Source organism: Stenella coeruleoalba (genome assembly GCF_951394435.1).
Source record: "Stenella coeruleoalba genome assembly, chromosome: 16".
Taxonomy (NCBI): Eukaryota; Metazoa; Chordata; class Mammalia; order Artiodactyla; family Delphinidae; genus Stenella; species Stenella coeruleoalba.
The window spans coordinates 22,056,149-22,071,460 of NC_137162.1; the positions used below are offsets into that span (position 1 = coordinate 22,056,149).

At 42.3% G+C, this 15,312-nt stretch overlaps 1 protein-coding gene across 5 annotated transcripts in view; it reads left to right on the plus strand.

Annotated features, from left to right (window-relative positions):
* The window catches only part of SORCS1 (sortilin related VPS10 domain containing receptor 1), a 552,802-nt gene that overhangs the window by 168,807 nt on the left and 368,683 nt on the right, over positions 1 to 15,312 (plus strand). For all 5 annotated transcript variants that reach the window (XM_079901008.1, XM_079901005.1, XM_079901009.1 and 2 more), the window contains exon 2: positions 14,546 to 14,613. In XM_079901008.1, the coding sequence (XP_079757134.1) occupies positions 14,546 to 14,613 (68 nt within the window). The remainder of the gene's footprint in view (positions 1 to 14,545; positions 14,614 to 15,312) is intronic.

Consider the following 15,312-nt stretch of genomic DNA (forward strand, 5'->3'; position numbering starts at 1 on the left):
GCAGACTGACAAAAAAAATTTTTAAGTACTCAATAAAGTAAACTGGTGATAATAATTCAGTTAGAAAAGGGAATTGTAATTTTATTGATCCTATTTAATAGGAAAAAGGAAAAAAGTTAAACTAACTGGCTAAAATCACATAAGGAATTAAAATTGACTCTATAACCAGAATCGAGTCTTCTCAACTTCTAACTTTAGGTCTCCACCCTGCCACCCTTACAGACTTTATTTGGCTTTGTCCCCCCTGTAGAGAGGAGGCAGTTTTGAGGGGCCCATAGGAATTTATTGAAAGAGCTGGCATTCAGACTTTGAAAGACTTACACCTATCCAGGGCTGTCCATTCCTAGATAGGAGAAACTCACAGAATGGGAAGTGGGCCTCTGCAGTGTCCTGGCCAACCTTCAGGTGTCTCACAGGTCTATGCATGAAAGCTAACACTTCTGGATGAAAGGACAGAAAAATCAATAAACCATTGGATTGGATCACAGACATGTTTTACAACTACTCAGCCCTCCCAAAAGAGATACACAGCATTGAATTGTCTGTAGGTTTAATCCTTTAATCAGCCAGGACTTCTAAGAGGAAATCCAAAGTGTTTGGAATGTCATTCTTAAAATTGGAATTTCATTAAGTGGCAGTGCTCTTGTGTTGCAATTACTCAGGTTTTTTGAGCCCACTGTGTTCCAGATGCTTGCTACAATAATTGCTCATGTAACTGGAACATGCTGTTCATGCCTGGAAAAGTCCATCACCAATATAACTACAGTCAGTCAGTCACACCATCAACAGATATTGAAGTCCTTTAGGTTAGCAGGAGAACACTGTCTGAGTTCAAGGGAGCATTGGTATGACATTGATTTGAATGTGAATGTAGGAGCCATATCATACTTGGCCTGTAGGTCATACGAAATTTAAACTTTAAGTTCAGTGCGAGGCCACAGAAAGGCTTTAAAGAGTGGGAAAAGATGACCAGATTGCTATTTTTTTTTCTTTTTTAAAATAAATTTATTTATTTATTTTTGGCTGTGTTGGGTCTTCGTTTCTGTGCGAGGGCTTTCTCTAGTTGCGGTGAGCAGGGGCCACTCTTCGTCGCGGTGCGCGGGCCTCTCACTGTCGCGGCCTCTTGTTGCAGAGCACAGGCTCCAGACGCGCAGGCTCAGTAGTTGTGACTCACAGGCTTAGTTGCTCTGCGGCGTGTGGGATCTTCCCAGACCAAGGCTCAAACCCGTGTCCCCTGCATGGGCAGGCAGATTCTTAACCACTGCGCCACCAGGGAAGCCCCAGATTGCTACTTTTAAAAAGATTATAATGGTAGCAGCACAGAGCGTGGCTTGAGGGAAGCAAGATGAGATGGTGACAGAGATGTCAGAGGCACTGCCCTAGGCCAGACCAGGTTGATGTGAGGTTAGATAGGAGAGGTTTATAGGACTTAGTGATTGATTCGGTTTGGGGAGAAAAGAGAGGAATGGCATCAAGGAAGACTCAGAGCTCAAGCAATGGCAATAGCACTTACTAAGCCTGGTGACATTGAAGATCAGGGCATTGAATGATATTATAATGGGAAGAGATCTTACAAGTGTGTAGCATAACCATGGAGGAAACTGAAGCCCAAAGAGGTACGTTGGCTTCCTCAGTGTCACAGTGTGTCAGCAGCCGAGCTCAGACTTAAGTCTGTATCTCCTGATTCATAGCCCAGGACTGCTGAAATGGATAGCTCCATTGAAAAGTTTTAATGAGCAGCATCTAATGTGGAATCCTACTGAAAGGTGGATTTACAGTGAAGTTAATGAAGCTTAAGATTCAGAGCCTTCGTAGGCATGGACTCCTGTGAGTGCTAAGAGTTTTGGGGAGTTGTAGATTGTTTCAGGTGGACCGGGGAAGCTAGGTTGCAATCAGAAAACATTTGTGTTTCCTCATTTCTGCCAAACTGCCTAAAGGTGTCTCAGGAGAAAAATATGCAAATCTTTAAGGCACTGGTAATTCGTTGTGATCTAATTTGTCATTCTAATAAATTTTGACTGTTAAATCTCATTTTATTAATAGTTTTGTATTATTTTTCTTAATGTGAGGCCCGCAAATTGTATGGCTTTCATTCCCACAAGACCTGGGTCTATGCCTGGTCCTTCTGTTACCTCTTTAACTCTCCGGGCTCAGAACTGGCCCAATCCAGTCCTTCCTCCTGTACCTAGGAACTCCTGCTTCATACCCCAAATCAGCATGTGGTTTGTTAAGATTGTTCTTTATTCTCAAAACTCCTTATTCAAAAATTGATTCTTCTAAAAGTATAACCTACACCATTTGTCAAATGAGGTGGTTGAAGTTAGATAATCTTTCCAGTCCCTTCCAATTTTGTCCTAAGTTCCCTTTCAAAGAGTGGCAAAATGCTGATTTTTTTTTATAAGCACCCACCAGCCATCTAGATGCAATTGTAGAGGATTAGAATTAGAATCATGTAGAAGCATTTTCGTTCCATGACTAAATGACAAGGAACATACAAAAATCACTTAACTTCTATAGGGTTTTTCCTCCAACACAAACCTTTATTATTTATTATTATATTTGACTTGGGATTTCGAGATGTTATTTGAATTTCACTTTTAAGCCAGCTTGTTTTAAGCTTTGAATTTCCTTTTAGGCAAATTGTGTCTCACCGCACTTTAGCACTCAGACAAGGCAAATACTAATAAAAGATCTGCTCCTAGAGATGTCAGTGGCTATCGTTTATTTATTTCTCTTCTTTCTGGTCCACATTAAGACTTTCCCAGAGTAAAGGAAAATATTTGAACTTAGCTTATTTGAACTATGTCTAGTGTTTCAGTGTGTTATTCTTGTTGCTTTCGTTAGTTGCACTGTTTGGTAAATGAGAAGAGAAAATGAAAAGAAATAGAACGCTTACATTCTTTTCATATTTTATTCAGGTGTCTTACTGAGGTTCATGTTCTGATGCTTGGATCACCATTATACGCATATCTTTATTTAGCTTTCTGTGTGTTGTGTTAACCTTGAAAACTAATATTTTAAAAAAATTGACTTGGGGCTTCCCTGGTGGCGCAGTGGTTGAGAGTCCGCCTGCCGATGCAGGAGACATGGGTTCGTGACCCGGTCCGGGAAGATTCCACGTGCCGCGGAGCGGCTGGGCCCGTGAGCCATGGCCGCTGAGCCTGCGCGTCCAGAGCCTGTGCTCCGCAACGGGAGAGACCACAACAGTGAGAGGACCCTGTACCGCAAAAAAAAAAAAAAAAAAAAAATTGACTTATCCTCTTCAGACCCATGAATAACTGCATAAAGCCCAATATGGAGAAGTGGAAAGGGAAAGTCTTGCTTCATTTCTTTCTTTTGAAGCAAAATATAAGGAGACATATGAACAGAAGGGCCCCTCATCATTAACATGCTGTTTGCTGTTTAATGGTACGTTCACCTTGTGTGTGGGCTCTTGCCTAGGAAGAGTCTTAATACTTAGATAGCATCTATACTTGAGACAGTGATTTGAGAGCTTGCAGAGCTATTTCTCAGATCAGCGCCTCAAAGAAGTTGAAAGGAAGGGAATTTCTCCATTATTCACATGCCCTCTGTCTCCCTCCTGCCAGACTCAGTTTTGTACCCCTTTTACTTCAGCATATGGAAGGTTTCCTCTGTTTTGTTTTCCAGATTTCCAGAGAGAAGATACTGCAAGAAATATTTTTTTTTATTGTTTTGCAGCTCTGAATTAACAATTCTCTGCATTATTTGTGTTTCTTTCAGTAAGTACCAGGTGACCTAATTTGAATAGGGACTACCTCAAAGGGGAGGATGGTTGGGATATCATGTCCATTCCCTTCGAAGCACTAGGAGGGGAATGAGGACAACGTGGTGTAGAGTTTGTTTCTTTAATTATGAAATGATGGACTTGCAGAGGACACTTCCAATAGGTTCCTTGCCCTGTAGCACTGCGGACCACCCACTTAGCTGCTAGCCTCTCCCCCCCGCATGCTCTAGCCTCAGTTGCTTTCATATCTTGAAGCTTTGGCGTTGGATCTCCAGTTCTTTTTAATATTTCTATTTTACTATTGTTTTAATATTTTCTGTTTCCCTATATAGTGAGGTTTCATCTTGAATATGCATTTTCCTCATATTTTGTGCAATCATTTTATCTTGATACTCTTCTGGGATGACACTGGTGCCAATATCTTGCTCTTTTCTAGAAAAAAATATATCATTTAATTTCGCGTCTCCCTACTTCCTTTGCTGTAACACAGAAGATTGAAATGGAGTATAATTTAGGGCAGAGTAATTTACTTAAAGGAAGAAGCGTATGAAATGGTCAACATTATCCACTAGATATGGATCTATGTTTGGAAAATAATCCTCTTTTTTATTATTCAGAAAAGAGGAGGAGGAGGAGAAGGAAAGAAAAAATACAGGAATGAAGTGTCATCAGTCAGTCTGTCTGGCTTGACATTGTAAGATAACTAGATTTTGGAGAGAGTACTTTTTATTTTTTTCTGAGTTCGTAGCATCCCTCACCTTGGGGAACTGAAGAGCAAGGTGATGATGAAAGGTTCTGTATTCAGGATTTGCATCCAAAAGCAACTTAGGTCTGGTGGGTTTGACAAGCTTGGATTTGTTTGCTAGATATAATGACTTGGCTCTAGGATTAGAGCGTAATAGCTTTTTATTTAAAGCATTTCTTTACTTGTTACTAACAAGAAAGAACTTGACTTTCAGCAGACAGGTGGCAAGAGATGTGTGTTGCTTCCAGTGAGAGCTACAGTTTTCCTCATGTGCAAACTGCTGGGACAGTGTCCCACAGCTCCTGGGCCAGCCTTATATATTAGCTGCAAATGACCTCTACAGGGAAACAGACTCAGAGGAAGGGCATAGCAAATTTTACTAAAAAACCTTCCACTTCCATAAAGGCTCTTCTGTATGCTGCAGTTTGCCCTGTGTCTAGTGTTGATTAGGTTATCTGCATGCCCTGTTTGTGTCTCCGTCTCTGTTGACTGTCTTGTCTTTTAAGTTCCCTGGTGGTGGTGGCGGGGGGGGGGCGTCCAGTGGCTGTTTAACTCACACCATTTCAGTGTCATGCAGAGGATATCATATGAATAAACATTACATTAAATTATGTGCGGGCTTCTACAAAACATGAAGATCATTTGGGGATTAAGGACTTTCCAGAGGCAAAAATCTACTAACTGCTTTCTAGCTGGCCCTGTACCCCAAATTCATCCCACTCTTTCTACTGTTGTTTTTTTTTTTTTTTTTTTTTTTGCGGTACGCGGGCCTCTCACTGTTGTGGCCTCTCCCGTTGCGGAGCACAGGCTCCGGACGCGCAGGCTCAGCGGCCATGGCTCACGGGCCCAGCCGCTCCGCGGCATGTGGGATCTTCCCGGACCGGGGCACGAACCCGTGTCCCCTGCATCGGCAGGCGGACTCTGAACCACTGAGCCTCCAGGGAAGCCCTCTACTGGTTTTTCATTTCAACTTGTGTTTGTATGTGCTGGATTAGCAATTATTGATTTCTCTGCCCTTTGATAACTCAAATGGAGCACAATTATGCATTCACGTAAATCTCCTGAAAATGTTGATATAATAAAACAGTATGTTGAAATTTGCAGTTAGATGTGTGTACATTCACTGTCAGGAACTCCTAATCCCGGGACAGCCAAATTCTGTTGTGAGTTAAGTAGAAGGATCAGCTCCTCAAAAAAGGATTTCACCAGGGTTCAACAATTTAAAAAAAAATTTTTTTAAATGACAAATAAAAATGTCATTGATCTGAGGTCAGTATAAAGAGAAAACTCAAGTTTGTCCATTATAAGGAAAAAATATTCCAGGAATTTCTGGAAGAAGGCAGAAAAAGGGATGAGTTTGTGATCAGTACCTTGTTTGATAGGTAACAGGACTTCAATACTATTGAACTGAACGTAAAGTGAGGCTCCTTCTGTGGTTCTGCCTCGCCTCTAGCAACAATCATACCCATATTAAGCAGTATACCATGGGGAGAGTTAAGCACAGTGGATAAGAGTCTGTATCTAATGTGAGTTAAACTTGTCCCCCACTTACTAGCTGAGTACTTTAAGTTACTTAGCTTTGATTTTCTCATCAGGAAAAAAAAAAAATCATGTAAGTACTTGAAACGCCCTTAATGAAATTTGTCTGGCATACAAAGTAGGTATCCACGAAATGCTAGATGTTATTAATAATAGCAACTGCTTACATTTGCACAGTATTTTAACATTTACAGAGAGTTTTCCCACTTCCTACTGTGTTTGCTTCCCAAAACTCTACAAGATAAAAAAGAAAGATAACGTTATCTTCTCATTTTACTGATATTTATTTATTTATTTAAATGAGAGAAGTCAATTCAGTATTTAAGGGCTTTATTCAAGGTGAAGCAGTGGCAGATACTAACTGCAGTGGCCACTCCCCAGTTTTTCTGTGCTGGCAGAGCCCCCCTTGTTTTCTCAGTTTTTATTGCACATGCTATGTGGGCATGTGGCTGAATCCTGGTCATTGAAACTGCAGAGATTTTGTAGGTAGGGCTTTTGGGAAAGGGTTTCCTTTCTAATTTTAAACAAAACAAAACAAAAGCATACATATACATTAGAGGCTCTTTTTTTCTTTGCTGGAAGTAGCTGTGTCTGCACGTGCTGCAAAGAAGTGTCACAGCCTCCTTGCTAACACGAGGGCAGGTAGCACCCTGTGTTGACATTGTCAGAGAGGATATATGTGTATCCCTTGGGTCCTTGATGACATTGTTAGGCTAAGTTAGTCGTGGAACCCCATCAACTCTGGACCTCTTGTTACATGATAACACGTCCGTTATTATTTGAGTCATTTTTAATACTCCATTTCTCATGCTAAAGACATACAAACAGATATGGTGGCTAAACCGAGAGTCAAAATCTGGTCTCCTGCTGATTGCAAAGCCTTTGTTCTTTTCAGCAAAGCACACTGCCATCCTAATATTAAGGCCCTTCACAGGAGAGCCAAATGTATCTCTCTATTCTGATATTTGTGTGTTTCTGCTGTTGCCGAAAACCCAGCCTCTGTTCACCGGTGCCGAACAGAAACGCGGAGACAGCTTTGGAGGAGCAGAAGAGAGGAGCTCTATTGCTTTGCCAGGCAAAGGGGGCCACAGCAGGCTAACGCCCTCAAGACTGTGTCCCTCTTCCTGGGAAATAAGAAAGGGTCTTATAGTTTCAGGGTGGAAAATAGGGCTCTAGATAAGGCTCAGGGCTGATGCCTTGCATTCCTCTTTTCTCCTGGAGACATTGAGATCATTAGGGCTGGCGTCAGGTAGTTCCGGAACAGGTTCCAGTAGTCCTCGAGGTTATCGTTCTGTGACCTTCTTTCTGGAATGAAGAATTCTCACAAAGGAAAGGAATGTTAGGGAGTTTTGTCTTGGAGAAGTAAACGTCAGGTGTATAGTACAGCTTTAACTAGGGGGCAATCATTTTCAGAGTTCAATTAAGCAAGAAAGAGGAGGAAAAAACATCTGTAGGAGACCGGTTGAATGGGTGGAAAGAATAAGGGCTAACATAATGGGGGGGCCTCGACTAGTTCCTGCTACAGCACTGCCCATAATCTAAGCTTGAGCTCGATCTGGGGACCTGCTCTCTTTGTTGCTCTGTGAGCTTTCACATCTCTGGATGCCCTTAGAGTATCATCTCTATAGCCTCTCAGGTCCATCAGAGTCACACACATCCTTCGGGATTTATCTTGAACGCCTCCTTTTGTAAGAAGCTCTTGCTGAGGATGTTTTTCTTTCTTGCTCTCTACAAGATTATAAATACTTTTCTCCTGCCACATACCTTTTTCTTCCTTATTTTGTCACCATCTTTGTACAGCTCTGCCTCTCCACTAGACTGTGAGTGTCCAGGAACTGGTACTGAGTCTCGTTTTCCCTTTGTGTCCTGATAGCACATATTTTTTTATTCCTGCTTCTTAAGAAGACACAATAAATGTTGATTGAATTAAATGTGTGGAATTTTAGAGCTGAAAGTTCTTTCTTCTTAACAAAGCTCCCGTTTTCTGGGAATTACAGAAGGTTCTTATCCTTGGATTCATGACCCCTGTAGGATTCAGGAGATCAGTGAAATCATTAACATTATATTTATTGTTTTATGCTCACAACTTTTATTAGATCAGATTCTTAAAGAATTCATGGCTCCTTAAAAGAATGAGAACCTCTGTTTAAGTTGGAAAGTTGAATAAGGCTTTCTGAACCAAAGACCCAATCTGGAACATGCATATTATAGGGAAACCACTGTTGTGAGTTTTCTTCATTTCCCTAAAACTGGAGTGCAAAGAAAACAACTAAAAACAAAACAACTTTCTGGCTGTTGAATACCCCTCTTCTATCTTATCCAACCCTTTGATCCCCATGAAAGATTGTTCCACATCTTTTCAGGGCCCTTATTATTCTGTCTCCATATTCACTTCCATCCACATCTTTATAAACACCCAACCTAATGTCTCTGGCAAGCTGGTGCAGTGAGCAGAGAGGGGACACTCAAGACTGGGCAGTGAGGGGACACCAGGGCCTTCAGGAAGCTGGTGGGGGGAGGATGTGGGTGGCCAGCTGCAGCCCTGAACCTAACATCTTCCATGTGGTTATGCTAATGCTCGTGCAAGCTTGACTATGGCCCACTTCAGGAGAGAGGGCTTACGAGCACTGGCAGGGTTGAGTTCTGTGGAGCCACCCCGAGCTTTACGAGGATGGAACCACCTGCCCACGCCCCCCCCTGAATCACTGATGACTGAGAGCATTACAAAAAAAAATGGCGTTTCATAGACTGGGACCCGTGTCACCCTCTTCATTATTCAGGATTTGGAGCTATAGACCCTTAGGAATGAAAAGACTAGGATCTTGTAGCCAAAGTGATCACTGTTTAGAAGCCCAGGGCCACGCTTTTGTTTCCCTCCACATTTGGGCACAGAGTGAGAAAAAAAAGAATGAAAATCGTTAATAATTGAAAAATGAGGAGACATGTCCTACTTTTCTAAGATTTCCCTGAGATGAAGGCGGGATGAGTTGAAGGCCAGTGGCCAGGCCAGATGTCCCAGTGGAACTCAGATCTCCCTGAATGTCCACTAGTTCTCCCAGAGCTACCCGAAATTCATAGTTTAAGAAGAATAGGAAGCTTGCTCTGCAAACTCCTTCAGAAAAGATTTTCATTAGTCCGCTGCTACCAACCAGGTTGCTACTCACAAGCAAAGTAATTAGGAGAGGCCACTCCAGGGAGGATATGCACATTCCTTCTTAGGGGATGAAGGAAGGGGAACTGCATTGACTCCCCCACCCCACCTTCCATCCTCCTTCCTCTGGGGCGCATGCTTTAAGTTAGCAAAGGATGAAAACACTATGTTCTTTCCTTAGGAAAATAAATGGAGGATTCCTGTGCTACTACTTGGGAAGGATAGAGTAAACTTTGGTTTGTTGCAGTCTAGTAATCAATTTAGAGACATTTTTAAAGGTATACTGTGTAGAATCAAGTTTCTAGGAAGGTGTTTTAGGCGTTCCTTATATGTTTGGAGTTTCATTTCTCAATTATATTTTTATGTTAAAAAAGCCACCTTCTGTCACATTCTAAGGTGTAACCTGTCCCAATACTTGGCATAATGGCGACTTCTGATACGTTAACTTAGCCTGCTGCCTGCTGTATTCATTCATTCTAATCCAGACCCGGATATAAGGCTTGCCCTGCCATTTTGATACTCATTTTTACTGGTTTTTGCTATTTTACACTAAAATGACTGGTAATCATCCATGTACAGTATCCCCTCCGTATCCATAGGTTCTGCATCCCTGAATTCAATCATCCACTGATCAAAAATATTTGGAAAAAAATCTAGAATTTTCCAAAAACAAATCTTGAATTTGCCACGTGGTGATGACTATTTACATAGCACTTACATTGTGTTAGGTATCGTAAGTAATTTAGAGATGATTTAAAGTATATGAGAGGATGTTCATAGTTTATACACAAATACTATGCCATTTTGTATAAGGGACTTGAGCATCCATGGATTTTGGTATCCACAGGGGGTCCTGGAACCAATCCCCCGTGGGTACCAAGGACAGCTGTACTAGTGTCTCTGTCTCTATGCTTTTGCTGTGTAACTGAGAGCAGAAAGAAGTTGGGGTTAGCAGAGGGGAGGAGTGAACTGGCATCTTCCTTTCCCAGGGTCCATTGTGATTTTTTTCCCCCAACTTTGTTGAGGAATACTTGGCAAATCAAACTGAATGTATTTAGAGTGCACAACGAGATGCTTTAATATAAATATACATTGTGTAATGATTGCTAAGATCAAGATCTCTCTCTCTCTCTTTTTTGGTGAGAATGCTTAAGATCTACTCTCAGAAAGTTTTGAATATATAATATTGTACTGTTAACTATGGTCACCATGCCGTACAATAGATCCTCAGAACTTATAACTGGAGGTTTGTGCCCTCTGACCTACATCTCACTTCCCCCCTCCTTGCAGCCCCTAACCACCACCATTCTATTCTGTTTCTATGAGATCATTTTTCGTTTGTTTTAGATTCTGCATATAAATGATACAGTATTTATATTTCTTTATCTGGCTTATTTTGCCAACAAAATGCCCTCCAGGTTCATCTGTGTTGGCACAAATGGCAGGATTTCATTTTTTATGGCTGAATAATATTCCATTGTGTGGACTACTATACTACATTTTCCTTTTCTAAAAATTTATTTTATTGAAGGATAGTTGATTTACAATGTTGTTTTAATTTCTACTGTACAGCAAAGTGATTCAGTTATACACACCCCCCCACACACACACACATACTGTATTTCTTTTTGATACTCTTTTCCCTTATGGTTTATCACAGGATATTGAATGTAGTTCCCTGTGCTATGCAGTAGGACCTTATTTATCCATTCTATATATAATAGTTTTCATCTACTACTCCTAAACTCCCAATCCGTCTCTCCCCACCCCTGCCTCCCCCTTGGCAGCCACAAGTTTGTTCTCTATGTCTGTGAGACTGTTTCTGTTTCATAGATAAGTTCATTTGTGTCATATGCTAGATTCCGGTTGTAAGTGATATCATAGGGTACTTGTCTTTCTGACTTACTTCACTTAGTATGATAATCTCTAGGCCATCCATGTTGCTGCAAATGGCACTAGGAATACTACATTTTCTTTATGTGATCGTTTCTTAATACCTATATACAGAGGGGCAGGTGAGAGGCTGGAATTGGTGGAATTATTCAGTGGGAGCTTTCGGAGACTCTGGAAAAAGAGGTGATAGTTTGTTGAGCTCATTGCTGAGGAGGAAGCCACAAAGGAAGCTTCATTCCCTTGAAGACCCTCATTTATCCCTGCACAGAGCCTGGCACAGTTTCTGGTGCCTTCTCATCCTCCAAGGAATGAGTGGTTTGAAAACAGCAGCTTGGTGGATAGGCTTCAACATCCTCTTTGTAAGTATGGAGAAAATGAAGTTCCTCCTCGCCCTCCCCGCCCACCCGCCCAGAAGCTTTATGAGCAGTGGATATGGCAGGAAGGAGCCCCAGCAGAAGAACAGGACTGATGACTTGCGGTGACAGCAGCTCCCAGACTGGTTGGGGGATCCTTAGTCATGTCACTGTGGAAGGTCCCAGAAATAAGTGGGCACTGAGGTACTGACACAATGTAGGTAGAGGTTGTCTAGTCATAGATATTTAGATTATAGCTATTTAAAGAAAGTATCCTAAGATTTAAAGAGGAACCTAAAAAAGGTATTACCATATGGTCACCACTTATTGTTTTGAATCAAGGATATTTTGGTACTATATCATGAGAACAAGATATAGGAAAAAAAGATGTTCACAGATATTCCATTTTGTGTGAAAGTATTTATCAGAACAGCCTTGTTCTCATTGATTGGATTTACAATTAAATGCTGTACACTTGGACTCGGAATTAAATCTATACGTGAAAATTGTTTACCAAATGAATAAAAATAAATGACGATTTATATATTTTTTAGTACTTATAGCATTTCACTTGATCAGTAAGTTCCAGTGATTTTTTTGTTTGTTTGTTTGAAAAATACACAAAAATGGTAGACAGTAGAACCAGACTAGGCAGACAATTGCGTTGACCTCTTTTTCTCATCTAATGGTGGTCATTTTGGCTGTGGCCCTTTAACAGATGCTAATTCTGTAGAACAGTATTGCTAATTAACCAGAGCAGAAAAACAAACAACAGCAAATCCGACCTAATATAATGACGTGTCACCATCCCGAAGTAAGGTGGTAAATAATGCATATAGACAGGAAAGGGAAAAAAAGAGGAAAAGCTTCAAATAATCGATTGAAAACATAACTAAAGGTCAGCAGTTCTCCCTTCTTTCTTGCTCTCTTTCTGAAAACAGAAAGATTAGATTGATCCAAGCAGATATGCCTTGAAATGCCATAAATGACACCTCATCTGGTGCAGTATTGACAAACTGCCTGAGGGTATCACTGGCATTTTCGTTTTACTAGCCCAGCAAGAAGAGTCAGGGAGTGGATTTGTACCTCCCTGCCCGCCTGCCTGTGAATTGCTTAAACACCTTCTGGGTGTGTGTGAGGGGTTCCACACCGTTACATGCTGGGTTAAAAAGTTTCCTTCTCTGGGGCTCCAGTGAATTCCCTCCTCCGATGGATGGGAGGGGCAGTTTGTGACCAGCTGAACTTCATTCTTTAGTTTACTTGTAGCAGGAGAGCAACTACCTAGAAATGCTTTATGCCCACACACCCATTTTCTTGGTGGGGGATTTATAGCCCTGTTCGGCAAAATCGTATCGAGGAGCAGTGACATCACTCTGTGTCTTCAAACAGCCACCCCGCTGCCGCTGATCAGCATTCCTGGGATGGCGGTGATTGAAATTTAGCACTTCAAGCGACTTAATTGGCACACGGATCTGTTAAGCATATGCCCCCACCGCAGGCCTGCCATCTGACGTGCCCATGCGGTGCCCAGAGCCTCACACGTGCTTATGTTTTGCTAAAGAAGTAAGTTTTGAACAGATCCTTGAAGGAGGCCTGTGCAGCGGTTAAGGAGATGGGTGGCCTTAGAGCACAGGTCCTCAGATTTCTGCCTGTCTCGGGGTGACCGTGGTCCTTCGTTCCCTTGAACTTGGAGCAAACCTAAGGTCATGGAGTTCCAGTTTGCTTGCTGTGAAAGAAGGGATCAGAATCTGCTCTTCAGTAAAGCAAGCCCTGTGCTAGCAGGGTAGAACTTGGAAGGATTCAGCACTTCTTGGCATCTTGCTGCCTTGGAATTCGAGGTTAGACTGTTCTGTGCTCACTGTGGCTAGAACTGAGCCCTTGGCCTTCAGAGAAAATCCAGGTAGTTGATGTCACCATTTTCCTGCTGAGTTGGAAACAGCGGGACTGGGCCGAATGTTCTAGGTTATGAGTATGAGGAGAGAAATAGGAACCTCAGCAGAAAACAAAGCAGAGCTATTAGGTTCTTTTCATTATGTGAGGAGAGCAAATAAGGGCTGAGACCATCCATGGTTAGAAACACACTGCTCTGCTGTATTTTCCCAAGCGTCATGGCACTCCTGTGCTTCACTTAACGCGGCGGAGCCAGGTCATGAGTTTCAGTGGATCCCAGACCACCAGGCCTCATCTGTAGGTATGTTCCCTTTGGGCATCAGGCAAAATCCTGGGCTCCTAGTAAATGGTTCATAGGAGTTGAATTCTAGAAGAATGAGCTAAATAGTTTAGCTTCCTCTGAGTGAGGTTGAAAAGAGCAACAGGTTAAACTCAGGGAAGATTTGCCGAGAAGTGAATGAAGCTTAGGTTTCCAAGTCCCTTAATTGCATAGCCCCCTTCCCAGGGTGTGGAGATTGGAACTCATACTTCGATATCTTGTTTCTTATGAAGGGCTCCCTAAATCCTGTAAGCTTCAGGACCCCGTAAGACAGAGATCTGTGCCTGTTAAAATGCTGTTGCTTTAGTCCTTGTTGCTTCAGTCCAGTGGCTTTCCCAGAAATTGGGAGATCAGAAGAAATAAAGCCAAACCCACAGAGGAGAAGAAAGAGAAAGAGCTAGCATTTAAGAACCCCATGCTAATTGAAGTGCAATTTGCATTTATGACCTAATTTAAGCCCTCACAGCCACCCTTTTTGAGAGAAAGCATGTTGCGGCTCAGAGAGGCTGTTACCTGCCCCGTCTGGTACAGCAAGGAGGGCTGGGACCTGTGTCATTGACCTTCCTCTCTCCCAGCCACCTGCTCAGTGGCTGCCTTGCAGGACACATATCTGACAGCTCTGCTAGCTTTCCTGAAAGTGTTAAGCCCACCAGGATAAGAAATGCCTGGATGGGCAGGTAAGTCTTGCTGCCGGCTGAGAGGGAGAAGGTTAGGGAGGGCATCAGGCTTGAGCCGTTTAAGGGAAGGCACAGGCAAACCCTTCCCCAATCTGTGTAAGGGGATGCTGCAACAACTCATTCAATTACGTGAAGTGCCCATTAAAGGAATTCTAAGCCCTCGCTTGGGCCATTTCAGTTCTATGAGATTGTCATTGTTTGAAACTAACCAGGATTTCTTCTTTTGCCTTCAGGTGATTCTCATTTTGACAAAGCTCTATGACTATAACCTGGGGAGCATCACGGAGAGCTCGCTTTGGAGGTAGGGAAGCTGAGCTAATAATTACTGTGTTATTTAAACATGATGTCCTCGGCTGGCTGCTCACCCCCACCCCCGTTTCCTGGTGGGAAGGTTTCTGGTTCCTTGTACTCTTTCTTCCTCTGTTTGCTCTTCGTTTCCCTTAGCCATGGGTTGGGGTTTATTTCCAGGAAGGCTGGACCCTTCCTTTTTATAGACCTCTTCTTTTGGTCACATCCTTTTGCTAAACTGCTTATTAGGTTGTCTTTATGCGTTTTGGTTCCCATAGTTCTCACTGATCTGTGAGCTTACTGGGGAAGAAACTAAAGAATGAGGATATCTTTGCAGAGGGGATCAGTGTAACCTCTAGGTCTGCAGAACCCAGGCAGGCTACCAGGGCAACATTCTTTCACAGCTTCCCTTCCGTGGTTCTGCAGCACAAAGGGGCACACACACACTTACACGCTTGCCTTTATTTCTGGGATTCACACTACTGCGTCACACATATAGAGTGGGCAATTAGTACTTTTTCAAATGAATGAACAAATTCTTCAAGGGCAGACTAACTTATTGGATTTAGCACAAAAGAAGGTCCTCAAATGCCCAGGCAGTTATTCTCTCCTCCTTTTTCCTTGGAAACGATACATTCTGTTGTTTCGTTTTGTTTCTTAAAAAAAATTGATTTATCTCACTCCTGATTGGCTCTTCTCCACCAGCCTGTGT